Genomic DNA, 15,701 nt, shown 5'->3' on the forward strand with positions numbered 1-15,701 from the left:
ATGGACGTGCTTTTCACTTGTGATCCTGCTAATGTTAACTACATCCTGAGCAAGAATTTCACCAATTATCCCAAAGGCCCTGAGTTTGGAAAGATTTTTGATATTCTTGGAGAGGGGATCTTTAGTTCGGATGGCCATCTTTGGGAAGTTCAACGCAGAACTACCATGTCAATCTTCAATCATGCCCAGTTTTATGATATGCTACAAAAGACTGTGGGGGAAAAGATAGAAAAAGCACTGATTCCACTACTTGATCATGTGTCTAAGCATGGAATCGAGGTGGATTTGCAGGACATATTCCAGAGACTTGCTTTCGATAACATATGTTCTCTGGTTTTAGACCATGACCTACAGAGTCTCTCCCTTGATTTACCTTACATTCCATACCAGAAGGTTGTCCCAGATGTTGAAGAGGCGATGCTTTATAGACACTTCGTTCCTGAAAGCATTTGGAAGCTACAAAGATGGATTAAAAGTGGCAAAGAGAAAACTCTAAGCAAAGCCCGGGAAACTATTGATGAATTTCTATATACATGCATATCCATGAAGCGCAAGCAAGTGGCACTTAAAAATTCTGAGCACATATCTGCAGAATTAGATCTGTCAGCAGCCTACATGGAATTAGCATACAAGGAAAACCCGGAAAATCCTGATAAATTTTTTAGGGACGCTTTGGTTAATATAATGGTTGGTGCGAGAGATACAACTAGTACGGCACTTTCTTGGTTTTTCTGGCTTCTTTGGAAAAACCCAAGAACAGAATCTAAGATTCTTCAGGAGATCAAAACAAATTTCAATACAGAAGATCTTAATAATTGCAATCTTTTTAAGAAAAAGGAAGAGATGCATAAACTGGTTTATCTGCATGCAGCCTTGTGCGAGTCTTTAAGACTCTTCCCTCCAGTTCCTTTAAATCACAAGGCTCCAAAACAACCAGACATTCTTCCAAGTGGCCATCGGGTGGGCAAAAACTCAAAGATTCTGTTGTCTTTTTATTCGATGGGAAGAATGGAAGACATATGGGGAAAAGATTGCTTAGAATTCAAGCCAGAGAGATGGATAACTGAAAAAGGAGACATTAAACATGAACCTTCATACAAGTTTACGGCTTTTAATGCAGGGCCAAGAGCTTGTTTAGGAAAGGATATGGCTTTCACTCAAATGAAGATTCTTGCGACGACCATCATACATCGTTATAGTATTCAGGTGGTTGCAGGTCATCCTATAGTCCCAAAAGGTTCTGTTATTCTGGAAATGAAATATGGATTCAGAATCAGGGTGGAAAAACGAAGTGAGGGCAAGTAATTGCATCACAAGAATGAACCGCCTGTTCTCTATGTCAAAATCTAGTCGTAATATGTAAGTTGTTTGTTAATCTTTCAATAATAATTGTTAAAGACACGGCAACTTGAAGTCATATCGACATTGAAACACCTTAACAATATAATTGTTAAAAACATAGTAATAATTATCGTTGCTATATGCATTTAAATACACAGGAAGTCATATCAATAATTATCGTTGCCATATGCATCTAAATACACTTGAAGTCATATCGACTTTAAAACACCTTAACAATATAATTGTTATAAAACATAGTAATAATTATTGTTGCCATATGCATCTAGATACACTTGAAGTCACATCGACATTGAAACACCTTAACAATATAATGATACGTAAAACTTGCACATATGCATTATTTAACTATGATTGGGTATGAGATCATGTTCGGGTTTTTCTCTACACTTTTAAATTTGAATCCCAATTTGTATGCAAATTTTCAAAAAGTGTATAGACTTAATACCAGATTTTTAATGTGAAAGTTGAGAATCATGTCACTCTCGGAAGACTTAAAAACAATCATTTTTATGTCCAAGTCTAATTCAAATTGATCGCTCGATAGTCACTTGTATATTCGCATGCATATATAGCTTATTATTATTGAAGAGAAATAGAGAAGAACCTGGAGCGAGAGTAAGTTTTAGCAAAACTTCGGCGGGAGAAACACCCAACGCCGGGGAAGTATGCGCCAAAGATCATCACTATTGCTGTGCTGTGCAGGGTTAGCTGATTTCTTACTTAGTTAATTATCAAGTAGCGAGATAGGCAGGCCCATTGCCAAGCCCAATTACTACGGGCCTTATGTCCACCAGCCCAGTCTGAGATAATCCAAATTTTCAAATACTCAAGTTTAAAAAGTATTTCAATCCATCCTCCGCGACAAATTTGGGTTTTATATGAAAAACTCCATCATTTTTCATATTAAAAATTTTATAGTATATGTTTTTAAAATGTAAGTATTTTTGAAATAAAAATAAAACTACTTCAAAAGTCATGGAAAAATATTTACAGCATGTATGTTTGTATATGATATAATTGTCCAATAATTTGTGTTATACAAAATTATGATATTATTCATTAAAAAATTGATATCTTATTTTATAATCCCCGTCTCATTTTAGTTGTCACATTGCTATTTTTGTTGGTTGAATTGACTAAGTTTTGACCAAAGATTATAAGTGACTCGTTCATTATTTTAAAAACTGAAAATTACATATTAAAGTAGGTTCAAAGTTATCTCTGGTGACTTTTTTTTTATTTTTTCAATTGATAATTAATATTAATAAATTCCAGTCAAATTTTGTAAATTTGACCGGCACAAAATCAAATGTGACAACTATACAAACGGATGGCGGGAGTAGTATAAGAGTTAAGTTCCTTGATGCTTTGTTTCAGTGGAGTTGGGAGTCCTCCGAGCTCATTCGTAAATAAATGACTGAGCGGAGGGAGTATGAGTTTGTACCTGTACACGAAGAGGTGTAGTTGAGCATCATATAAACCCTAGAGAAGTGAGAACGCAGGATGACTAGCAATTTCTTTAATAGCTTCGTGTCTTGTAGTATTGAACTACAGTTGAACCTTTTTAAAGCAATACTCCTCGGACCAGGAAAAAATATTACTTTATCGAATTTCTATATGTTTACAAATTATAATTCATTGTTTTTAAAAACAAGAATCAGTCACATGCGATGTATTTGATTTAAAATTACTTTTATAATATTTAATCATATGTGAAACTAAATTCATGCATGCACTAGACGATAATAATGTCATCCCAAGCGTGTAATCAAAAGAAGCACTTCAAGCAATCAACACTTTAAACAATTACTTGTTACAACATGAGCAAAACATACCGGGAGTTATTTATGCTTTACATAAAGTCAATGATGAGGTTAGTTTTGGCCTTGGTGGAAAGAAAAAACAAGCTATTATAGATTCATATTTTAAAAAGAACTGAATTTTGTAATTCATATACATTATGTATATATATAATGGGTCGCGCTCAAGGGAGAACCACTCCTTAAAATAGAACCATAGAACCACTAGGGTTCTGCTGCAGAACCCTAAATTTTAAATAGATTTTTAGGATCTAAATTTAAATACATGTTTTTTTTCATGTTTTTTCATCGTTGTGTGTGTTCAAAAATAATTTAAAAATATAATCCATAGATATTGACATTTTTTTTGTGAAGTTCTGCTGTAGAACCCCAACTCATACTTAAGTTCTGCTGCAGAACCCTTACCCAATAAGGTAAGGGTTCTATGGTTCTTTCTCTAATGGTTCTCTCTGGAACATGACCCTATATATAATTCATGAATTATTACTTTACATATTACCATGCGCCTTTAATGAATTTCTAAATATTTATTATCTTATACTTTTAGCAAAAATATTACTTTACAACATTGGCCAAGTTGTAACCGACAAAATTTATTACTTAAGTGAGGTTATTACTTTATCGGATATTAATTAATCGAGGTTTAACTGTATGCCTTTCTTCCCTGTACCTGAGTGCTTTAGAAACTCCAAAAAATTATCGAAATGAATTAGAATGATATTGCACCACAAGAAACTGAACTTAATTACTGCATCGCTGAACTTAATCACTGCATTACTGGAATTTTTAAAACCGGAAGCAATATGTTGGATTTAGGTTAAGCATGTGCGGCTGGTTTGAGACCGTCTTCTCATTTATAATCGCTTATCTGAAGTAATAAGTATGTGATTAATTGTTTTATAAAATTTGACTTTATAAAAATGTATAAGATAATTTCAAAATTACTTTATAACATTTTATAATTATATTGATAAAATATTTATACGCAATAAGTTGTAAAGATCCAAAAAGTTATCCTAACACATAAATTAAAAACACATAAATTAAAAGTTAATTTATAATTATAAACAATTTCCCCCATATACTACTTTTAAATTAAGCCACCTATAAGAGCAAGCCCAATGCAATTCCTTATTTTCAACCCCTAAAATATTATATAATAATGGTTACCTAAAATATAGGAGACCAAAAAGTTGTTTTGCTCCAATGGTATTCCCTATATTGATCCCCTGTAGCAGTGGTAAATGACAGAAAAACAAGAGGATATATGAGCTGGCGATGACATGGAGAATATAGGGGTTTGCTTTTTCATCCCTCAAATAAGGGGTTGAAATTTCTCTCACCTAAAATAAATGAGGGATAGGGAGTTGCGTTGGAGTTGTGTTTTTTGTTCTCAATCCTCAAATATTGTCCATGTAGACTAAATATAGGTAAGGAGTGGGTGCATTGGAGTTGCTCTAATTTACATCTATCATCCCAAAAACCCGAACTATATAGTAGTATGAATGTATGATACTGTTGTTTTCTGAAATCTCCTGAAAAGGTTCACTTGCTAGTTGCTACTTATTAATAGTCAGCCAATGTCGCCGATTACACAACGAGCTGACCCCGTCAAACTCAGCCACAATTTGCCACCAGACTTCCCGAAGACCTGTACTAGAATGTCACTGCTACGTACCTACCTCCCTGAGTCCATACTCCATACTACAAGAGCCTGACAGCCTGCCTGGCTATGACATATTATCCGCTAAAATATTAATAACGATATGAAATATGATTCAGCTGTCCAGCGACTCCCTCACCGTCTCGACATTCATGAATTCAACCTTCTCCTCTAATTTCCACCAGCAGGTTGCAAAATCAGTTAATCTTCGGTATGGGGGTCTTTTTATCAGTGGGCTCAGGAAAGATCTTTTTGGTCTTCTGGTCATTTAAGTTCTAAAAGAACCGGAAAGATACGCAACCAATTAACAAGGGAAGATCTCAATAAAGTTGAGTGATGTTTACATGTAACAAGATACTACAGAAGACTTGTCTAATGTACTTACTCTTTATAGGTATCAAGTTCAGCTCTTGCAGTTAAAGCACAAATAGTTAGTTTTTTTTCTTTCTGAAATAACTAAACTTATCAATCGCCAACTTTAGCTTGAATTGCCTCTGCAACTTAAGCAAATAAGTCAAGTATGAATCTGACTTCATTACTTATCTACTTCAACTTCTACATACAATTTCACGTATTGTAATATTAACGCGACTCAATCTGCAAAACAAAATCTATCGTTTTACTGTCAGGCAAACAAGTTCAACATTTAAATACAGCATCTGAGACTGCAACTAAGATTAGAACGCATCTGAGACTGCAACTAAGATTAGAACATATAAGTAGGAATATGTTAATGTTAACAGATGGAAGTGGGTGCAATTAAGATTAGAACATATAAGTAGGAAGTGGCTATGACATATTATCCGCTAAAAATATTAATAAATATAATTCAGCTGTCCAGCGACTCCCCCACTCTCTCTGACATTCATGAATTCAACCTTCTCCCTTAATTTCCACCAGCAGGTTTCAAAATCACTTAATCTTCGATATGGGGGCCTTTTTATCAATCGGCTCAAGGAAGAACTTTTTGGTCTTTGGAAGCCCGAGTGATAATGAAAATACTCAGATCTGTTTCCCCATGAAAGCAAATCAATGTAACAAAGTTGCGTATATATTCACTTCAAGGCATACCTAATTACCAACCAGAGTATTTAACAAGCTCGCTACTGCACCTGATGGGAGCGGCTGTATTTAAAAGAAGATGACAGCAAACCTGCCAGAGTACGACAACCGAAAGCATATCTCTCACAAGCACGACAGCTGAGAGCATAAACGTCAAGTTGATGAGGACACCCTTACCAGAAAGGGTGTACATAGGTATGCATTAAACGAGATGTGCATAGGTAAGGTTTAGAGATGGTCCATATGCCTTCTACAGATCTTTATGTTCTCAAAGAGTAGCTACCAATTGCTAAGTTCTCAAACAGTATAAACAACTCTTCCCACGAAAGATATTTTAAAGTGTTACAAATAGAAAGTAAAACAAAATCAGTCAATATGATCCAAGCGGTGCTGCATTAACTGCAAGATGTACTTGACTTCTTGAGTAAGGATCAGAACTGCTTTATATATTGCTACCAATTGCTGATTTCTTAAACATTTTATACACAAAACAAAACCTCCAAGATGGCTATCAATACAGCTATGAACCTTGTCTTTCTCCCTCTGTCCATAGTAATATTTCTCTACTTCTGTATAATTTGCATACGCAAAGCTCCTTTGTTAACCAATTGGCCCCTTGTGGGCATGACACCCGGCTTGCTTAAGAATGCTCATAGAATACACGACTTTGTTACATGCCTTCTTCAACAAAGCCACCATAATTTTCAATTCTATGGACCTTTTCAAGCAAACATGGACTTGCTTTTCACTTGCGATCCTGCTAATGTTAACTACATCCTGAGCAAGAATTTCACCAATTATCCCAAAGGCCCTGAGTTTGGAAAGATTTTTGATATTCTTGGAGAGGGGATCTTTAGTTCAGATGGCCATCTTTGGGAAGTTCAACGCAGAACTACCTTGTCAATCTTCAATCATGCCCAGTTTTATGATATGCTACAAAAGACCGTGGGGGAAAAGATAGAAAAAGCACTGATTCCACTACTTGATCATGTGTCTAAGCATGGAATCGAGGTGGATTTGCAGGACATATTACAGAGACTTGCTTTCGATAACATATGTTCCTTGCTTTTAGACCATGACCTACAGAGTCTCTCCCTTGATTTACCGTACATTCCTTACCAGAAGGTTATCCCAGATGTTGAACAGGCGCTGCTTTATAGACACTTAGTTCCTGAAAGCATTTGGAAGCTACAAAGATGAATTGGATTTAGCACAGAAAAAAGTCTAAGCAAAGCTCGGGAAACTATTGATGAATTTATATATACATGCATATCCATGAAGCGCAAACAAGTGGCACTTAAAAATTCTGATCACATATCTGCAGAATTAGATCTGTCAGCAGCGTACATGGAATTAGCATACAAGGAAAACCCGGAAAATCCTGATAAATTTTTCAGGGACGCTTTGGTTAATATGATGGTTGGTGCGAGAGATACAACTAGTACAGCACTTTCTTGGTTTTTCTGGCTTCTTTGGAAAAACCCAATAACAGAATCTAAGATTCTACAGGAGATCAAAACAAATTTCAATACAGAAGATCTTAAAAGTTGCAATCTTTTTAAGAAAAGGGAAGAGATGCATAAACTGGTTTATCTGCATGCAGCCTTGTGCGAGTCTTTAAGACTCTTCCCTCCAGCTCCTTTCAATCACAAGGCTCCAAAACAAGCAGACGTTCTTCCAAGTGGCCATCGGGTGGGCAAAAACTCAAAGATCGTGTTGTCTTTTTATTCGATGGGAAGAATGGAAGGCATATGGGGAAAAGATTGCTTAGAGTTCAAGCCAGAGAGATGGATAACTGAAAAAGGAGGGATTAAACATGAACCTTCATACAAGTTTACGGCTTTTAATGCAGGGCCAAGAGCTTGTTTAGGAAAGGACATGGCGTTCACTCAAATGAAGATTCTTGCCACGACTATCATACATCGTTACAGTATTCAGGTGGTTACAGGTCATCCTATAGTCCCAAAAGATTCTGTTGTTCTGGAAATGAAATATGGATTGAGAATCAGGCTGGAAAAAAGAAGCTGAGGGCAAGTAATTGCATCACAAGAATGAACCAAGAATGAACCACTTGTGCTCTATGTCACAATCTAGTCGTAATATATATATATAGAACTATCGTTGCCATATGCATCTGGACTCACTTGAAGTCCCATCGACATTGAAACGCCTTAGCAATATATTGATATGTAAGACTAGCACAAATATGTGTTTGAAATAAAATGGCTAACATACACCAAGGGCGGTGTATGAGTGCTGTAGCATATTGATATATTTCCTTTTCCCTCAACTGCACTTGTTTCCTTTTCCCTCGACTGCATTTCAAATCATTTGTATGTATACAATATTTTAGAAAGTGTATAAACTTTATACTAGTTTTTTAATGTGAATGTTGAGAATTGTTAGAATATGATTCTAGTAAGCCCCCTCCTAACACCTTGAGGTTTTAGGAGAATTGGTCACTTAACATGGTATCACAACTTAGGCTTGCGGGAATCCACTCTCGACCCATAAATAGGCTTTCGAGCGAGGGGAAATGTTAGAATATGATCCTGGTAAACCCTCCTCCTAACACTTTGAGATTTTAGAAGAATTGATCACTTAACAAGAATCATATCACTCACTGGAGACTTAACGACAATCATTTTTATGTCTAAAGTATAATCCAAATTAATAGCTCTATAATCACTAGCTTATTATTATTGAAAAGAAATAGAAAAGAACCTGGAGCGAGAGATAGAAAAGGACCTGGAGCGAGAGAAAGTTTTAGCAAAAATCTTCGCGGGAGAAACACCCAACGGTGGTGAAGTATGCGCCAAAGATGATCAGTATTCACTATTCACTATGGCTGGGCAGGGAGTTGATTTCTTAATTATCAAGTAGCGAGATAGGCAGGCCCATAGCCAAGCCCAAATAAATTTGAATTGACTTTGTGAAATTACTACGGGCCTTATGTCCACCGGCCCTCTCTCAGATAATCCAATTTTTCTAATTCTCAAGTTAAATTAGTTTCATCCATCATCCACCGACAAATTTGGTTTATATGTAAAACTCCATTATTTTCTATAAAAACTTTTGTAATACAGTATTTGTTTCCAAAATAAGTGTTGACAATGTGAGTTAAAAAGTCAAACTACAAATATTAATATATTATAAAAGGAGATATTTGATATTAATAATAGACATATGGTCTACAACACATCAATGATAATAACATATGTCTAACGAATCTTATAAATACATAAATTAAATTGTTCTACCAATTTTTTTTTCTGGCTAAATATATGAATCTAATCTATATAATACTATATTATAATAAGCCAACCTGGATATAATTTGTAATTCAAGGTTTTAGTTATATTTTTTGGTTTGGTGCTCTCCTTTTGGTACTACAAATCTACAAATATGGAGTCTATTAGTCTTACATTATTAAACAGTTTCAAATACTAAAAACACTCATAACAATACATTATCATATAATATTTCATTAAAAAATTTTAATGATGTTACACGTATACAATTTTGAATATCTATTTTTAACAAGAATCTTCATATAGCTTTTTTAACTTTAACGTGTTCTATTTCAATATAAACACGAACCATTACATAACTCTTTTCAACTCTAATCTTAAAAGTTATTGTTGTAAAAAAAATCAAGATTACAAAATTATGTTGAAATTCGATTGATTGGATTAGCGGATCTTTCAAAAGTATTACACGATCGGCTATGTTTGGAAAAGATTTGAATTTTTTGATTTTTTTTATTTTTAAATCTACGTGTACTAAATTCGGATTAAATGTACTAAAATCCTAATGTGTATATATATATTTATTCGGGTTTGTCCATTTTCAAGTAAACGGGAGAAAATATAGTCAGTTGAATAATATAATTTAATGAAAATTCAATTCATTAATACTAAAATACTAATAAAATGATGTTAAAATTTAAATTATAAATAATAAATTACGAATTATATACCCGCCCGTACTTTGCACGAGTTAAAGGCTGGTATACATAAATTAAAGACATGGATCCTTAATGATAATAGACTAAGAAATTATCGATAAGACTATTTAAAAAGCAAAAAACTGTGGCATTACAATTAACTAGTTAAATTGTAATCGGTTCATTCCATAGGTAATTTAACGATATTCTTAACTAGTTAATATATTTTATGCTTACTAAATAAATGGCAATATTTCTCTCACAACATTTGTAATAGTCGTTTTTTTTTTGTTATAACATTTGTAATAGTCTTAATTATGAATGATTGGCTAAATTAGACTGGTAAAATATTACGTAAAGTTTGTCCAACTTGTAGACATTTACATACCGGCTATATTTTAAAAATGCTATATTATACTTGCTTCAAGTTGTTCTAAATAAATTTAATATGATAGCAGATGATATGAAATTTTGCCGACTATGTCAAATATTCATCAGGATGTATAAAGCCCTTGTCACGGGGAGAGAAAAAGGAGCTACTTCTGCTTTTCTTGATCCGTTTGCGTAAAAAAGTAAGAAATATTTTTAAAAGTCGTGAAAAAAAAATTGGAAGTAAAAAATGTTAGCTTCTTTTTACAACTTCTACATCTTTTCCAAACACTTTAACAACTTATAATTATTAATCTTTTTTTTACTTCTACCCCACTTCCTTACTTTAAAGCAATAAGTCACTTATTTTAAGTTAACGCAAACAGCCTCGTAGTGATAGACAACAAGTTTTCATTGGAGTTAGATTTTTTTAACCCAGTCTCAATAATTTTTATTTATAATATATATATGACTAAGAATTTCATAAGTAGATTGGAGATGCTCCATCTACATAAATTGTTCTAATCCCAAACATAAACAGCAGGAATATAAAGCACACTGACACAAAAATCTCCTGCCGGATTTCCCCTGCGATTAAGGAACAAGAAATGGGGTTAAAGTCAAGGATTCAAACAGACTATTAGATTTTGCATTCAATTATATATGTTAGGTATACTCCCTGATGGATTTCATCTCCATATTCGATGTCGTCTCAATTATTAAAGTTCTTGCAGTAAATTTAAAGGCCATGCATATTAGCCGCTCCTATAGCTATCATGTGTCGATGAAACATGCATGCATGCACATGTTGGTAACGTTTGTCTTGTTTTGTTTGGTTGAATATCACACTTGATGAGTTTCTTAGAAATTGTAATGGGGGCTAGAATATGGAGAAGATAAGGTGAATGGAGGGTGGAGAAGGAAGCGATGTGAAAGGTTAATGTAAAAGATGGATCTGTGTGCAGGTAAGAAGATCAAAATGCAGAGCAGGGCTGGTGTTAGTGCATGTGCTAAGGGTCAAACAAGATCTCCTATTTTTTGGATCTCAATTCACCACTTCCAGCACCAAATAAACACTTTCTGTGCAAATATATCATAACATACATTGGGGATGAGTTTGGGACGACTAATAGAGTGAATTTTGGACGTCCATTATGGGATAATTAATATTTTCATATTCATATTAAATTATGAGAATATTGAAGGTGATGAAAAGTCGAATTTGAGACATTCACCAAGCATGAGTTTAGATATCATTTTGAGAACCGGTCCGTTCAAAACTCTGACATAATTAGATTCATTTTGCACGAGTTGAAGAGTGAATATCATACGTATCTCTGAAACATTAACGTATACGTGTCATATTATATTATAAGAATATTTAGGATGCTGGATAGTCAAACTTGAAAATCTTATCAAACCTGATAACTAATATTGATAACAAGTCCATTTAAAACATTAAGACTTAATTCTTACAGGCAATTTTGCATAACACTCCCAAATAAATGGTTATTTAAAAAATATTACTTGTTGTATGGTAAGTGACAATGTAGTCGAAAAGTGGATTACACATCATTTCGGACATAAACTTATCTTCTTTTTGATGATTTTAGAATGAAAAATAAAAATTTGTTTTCAAAAATTTTCTCAAATCTTAGTAGGTTGTATATGATTGACTAGATTCACACTAACAATGATGAAATCACCTTATACACATAAACCACTCGATTATAATCATTTATTTATTTTTTACGTCATTTATAAAAAAGATTGAGACAGAATTTAAATATTCTGTTGGAAATAATGAGTAATCCAACTCTAATCCCCGTAAAGGTCCAAAATTACACCAAATTGGGCCCAAAGCCATATGCATCTACTGGAAAAAAAATTCACCAAGGTAACAAAGATCACTAAAAAGTCATAATTAATTCTTCCCGGAATTATTATGGGGTTGTTTGACACAAGAGATTATAATCGAATAAGAAAAAGTCTTATTATTGCATGGACGATTAGCGCCGACAATTTCAGGTATCGGGCAGGGCTCGGCCGCTCGGGTCAATACCTAACTGAACCCGACCCGCACTACACGCGGGTAATCTGAACCCGACCCGACCCATAATATTTATTAATAAATTTTTTTTTAAAATAATAAACAAATGTTATTTTAATTCAAATAAATTAATTTTTATTAAACTTAATAATTTTTTATTAAATATTACAAATATAATATAAATTTATATAATATTTGTATTATATATTAAATTTTGGGTAATCCGAATTCAACCATAAAATGATCCCTTTTTCGGGTTGATTTAAGATGAACCCGAATTCGACCCGAATCCGAAAAATTTCAACCTAAATTCATATTTTAGGTGTTGAATTGGTGTAGAGTTATTTGATTTGGTCCAATATTGTCAATTCTACGGACGATCATTTTGGTCCAATATTGTCTAAGCCTACGGGCGACCACGTACAACATATACCTCTGTAGTCTGTACAATACGGTGCGCGCAATCACGCACAAAGACGAGCCACACAGGAACTTGAAATTCATTTAAGAGTAATATATTAAGCAATCAAATTTACGAGCAAGGGAGAACCGGAGAAGCAATCGAATTCATGCAGTTTGTATTATGCAAATAATGCAGTAATTTGGATTAATATATAAGTATTATTTTGCATCGTACTAATAGTGTATCTACCACATATATATTACTAGTATTAGATTATTGGTGGACAAGAATCTAGCTCGTGATTTAAACAGCATTCAAATAGATTGACACAATCCTATTCTTGTTTCGGATGATGTTAATTTGTGGGTCCTATGTGGATATCCTTTCTGATTTTGTCATTCTTTTAGGTTTATTTACTTTTTCATGTTGTAAGATTTTCTTTTGTTGGAAACAGTTGGACTTATTAATCAAAAAATCCAATGAACTTATCATTTTTTTGCCAAAAAACCTATAAACTTCTGTTTTCATTAACAACCCCAATGAACTTTATTAAAACTATATTAAATAAATACCCGCAAGGATTGGTTCAGCTGGTTAAAACAGGGGACTTGTATCATCTTGGTCGCAGGCTATTATTTGAGCTCGTGGGTTTACCTAGTGCGCACCCGAAGGGTAGCGGCTGTGGGTTCCTACGAAAATAAATAAATACAAAATAGCTATTACGTGAGCTGGTGGGTTTACCCAGTGCGCACCCGAAAGGTAGCAGCTGCGGGTTCCTACGTAAAAATAAATAAATAATAAATCATGGTTTGTCAAGTATATTTCCCTGATTTGTATCTTTTTATACACGTGTGTGCCACATAGTGCCTATATTAATAGTAATAATTTATCCTATAATAATTTATAATTTAGGGAGTGTTAATTTATTTGGAGTTGCTCGGGATTGTTGGTTGGAGTATCTGGTTGAGTAATTGTATTTGGTGAATTGTTTGTGCTAAGTGGTTAAATTTTATCTTACTCAGTTCAGAGTTTCCATTCTGCTGCTTGATGTGCTGCACGGCTGCACATGGAGCTTGGTTTATTGTTTATACTCGAGTAACTAATTAAGTAAGGATTTCACACATTAATATACACCATATATAAGATATATTTTTCCTAAATAGAAAATCAACCACGTAGAAACAAGGTGGATGAAATGCCTGGCCCGAGCCTTCAGTCGGAAGAACTATGGCGGCAGAGCAATTCGCAGCTTGTTCAACTGTTGGGATGAGAGATTGATAATTCCCTGTCTTAATGAGCTGTAGATCAACCATCTTACAGTCGATTTTAGTGGTGATATATTTTTTAGTTATTTTTTATTTTTGGATAAATTGTAATCAATTTGTCACATAACATATGTGATGATCATGATTAGTCCACGTCAGCTATAAGTAACTCTAATTAATTTTTTTCAAAGATTTAGTAAAGTTTAATGGGGTTCTTAGTGAAAAAAGGTTTAAGAGTTTTTTGGCAAAAAACTAACAAGTTGGTTGGGTTTTTTGGTTAATAGCTCAAACAGTTGTAGAGATTTCTCAATGTCATGAGCATCTGATTAATAACGCGCCATTCACTTTCAATATTCATTTTAGATACGGGTCATGGAGCCAGACTTACTTACGTGGTAAAATACTATAATGATCTTATAACTATGAATCAATTTTTTTCAAATTTTAATTTTTATGAATTGACATATAAATTTAATAACCTGAATTCAGTACAAAAAATCACGTGTCGAGTAGTGGAAAGAATCATCGTATAAAATTAAATGAAACGGGTATTGAAGTTTGTGAATGGTTTAGTTGAGCTTGTAAGAAATATTTATATTATTGTAAGGAATTTACATATATTCCTATAAATATTCCTTCTCATAAAATGGTCTATAGGAAACTCAAGAGTTGGATAACTTACCCGATTAATTCTGATGGACAATTAATCAATGGGTAAATAAATGAGGTGAGATGGATGGTCCTCTCTCTGTCTATATATATATCCACCTTTTCCATCAAAAGTGTTGGACTTAAGAATAGTGTAAGGGTAACACATAATAGATGTATATAGAAAAGAGAGAGATACTCATGCATCTCCATTGAAGCCATTGAAGCACTTACATACAAGACCTTGTTGCATTCAAACAATCATCACCATGTCGTCGGGTATGTATTCTACTTATCTGTGATGATCATACAGTTCAAGATCTGTGGATTCCTGTTACTGTTCCTGTTAGCGTTCTTTTACACTGTTCCTGATTATAACATATAGTGTCATTAAGACGTGGTTCTTTTATTGATTCTTACATGATTCCTTTTAATTATCTTACATGTGGTATCAGAGCCAACGGTTATAGAACGTATGATTGTTCCATCAATATAAGTAGCATCCATACATGAATATTATGATATCTGGAATTATAATCATCATCAATTAGTATTCATCTGATTATTGTGTGTTTGCTGTATGTTGCTATATATGATATATGATGTGTTTGCCTGGAGATATTATGTTGACTCCAAATTATGATTATAATCTCACATGGTGATATTTGGCTATTATGTTTTGTCAAATTTTATGGGTTATTTTGAGTACTACCCACAGGAGTACTTGGAATATTAAACTAATGAATAAATTTAAGTACTGCCCACAGGAGTATTTAAATTTTAATCTTATGGAAGGATTTAAGTACTACCCACAGGAGTATTTAAATCTTGATCTTATGGAAGGTTTTGAGAACTACCCACAGGAGTGCTCAAAATCTTTAAACTGCAAGATTTATTTTATGTGTTACCTTAAGATTTGATTCTTGTATCTCTTTGCAGTCAATACAACTTCGGCTCTTAATTCTTACGCTACATCTATTGTTAAGCTCAATGGAACCAACTACTCAGAATGGAAAGAGCAAGTTGAGTTCTCATTGGGAGTTTTTGAATTGGACATGGCTCTCCTAAGAGATAAACCAAGTCCACTTACTGAGTCAAGTACTCCTGAAGAGA

General features: G+C 33.7%; 2 protein-coding genes across 2 annotated transcripts; both read left to right on the forward strand.

Annotated features, from left to right (window-relative positions):
• On the forward strand, positions 1-1,305 carry LOC108220929 (alkane hydroxylase MAH1-like). The gene has a single exon (XM_017394826.2). It carries the CDS (start codon positions 1-3, stop codon positions 1,303-1,305), a length of 1,305 nt encoding a protein of 434 aa, XP_017250315.2.
• A 5,877-nt stretch (positions 1,306-7,182) lies between these two features.
• LOC135152872 (alkane hydroxylase MAH1-like) lies at positions 7,183-7,935 on the forward strand. The gene has a single exon (XM_064094014.1). It carries the CDS (start codon positions 7,183-7,185, stop codon positions 7,933-7,935), a length of 753 nt encoding a protein of 250 aa, XP_063950084.1.
• Positions 7,936-15,701: the final 7,766 nt, after the last annotated feature.

The sequence above is a fragment of the Daucus carota genome, chromosome 5, assembly GCF_001625215.2.
Source record: "Daucus carota subsp. sativus chromosome 5, DH1 v3.0, whole genome shotgun sequence".
Lineage (NCBI taxonomy): Eukaryota > Viridiplantae > Streptophyta > Magnoliopsida > Apiales > Apiaceae > Daucus > Daucus carota.

Excerpts from the sequence above, each read along its gene's own strand:
- LOC108220929 (XM_017394826.2), top strand. The coding sequence starts at position 1 with ATGGACGTGCTTTTCACTTGTGATCCTGCTAATGTTAACTACATCCTG.
- LOC135152872 (XM_064094014.1), top strand. The coding sequence starts at position 7,183 with ATGAAGCGCAAACAAGTGGCACTTAAAAATTCTGATCACATATCTGCA.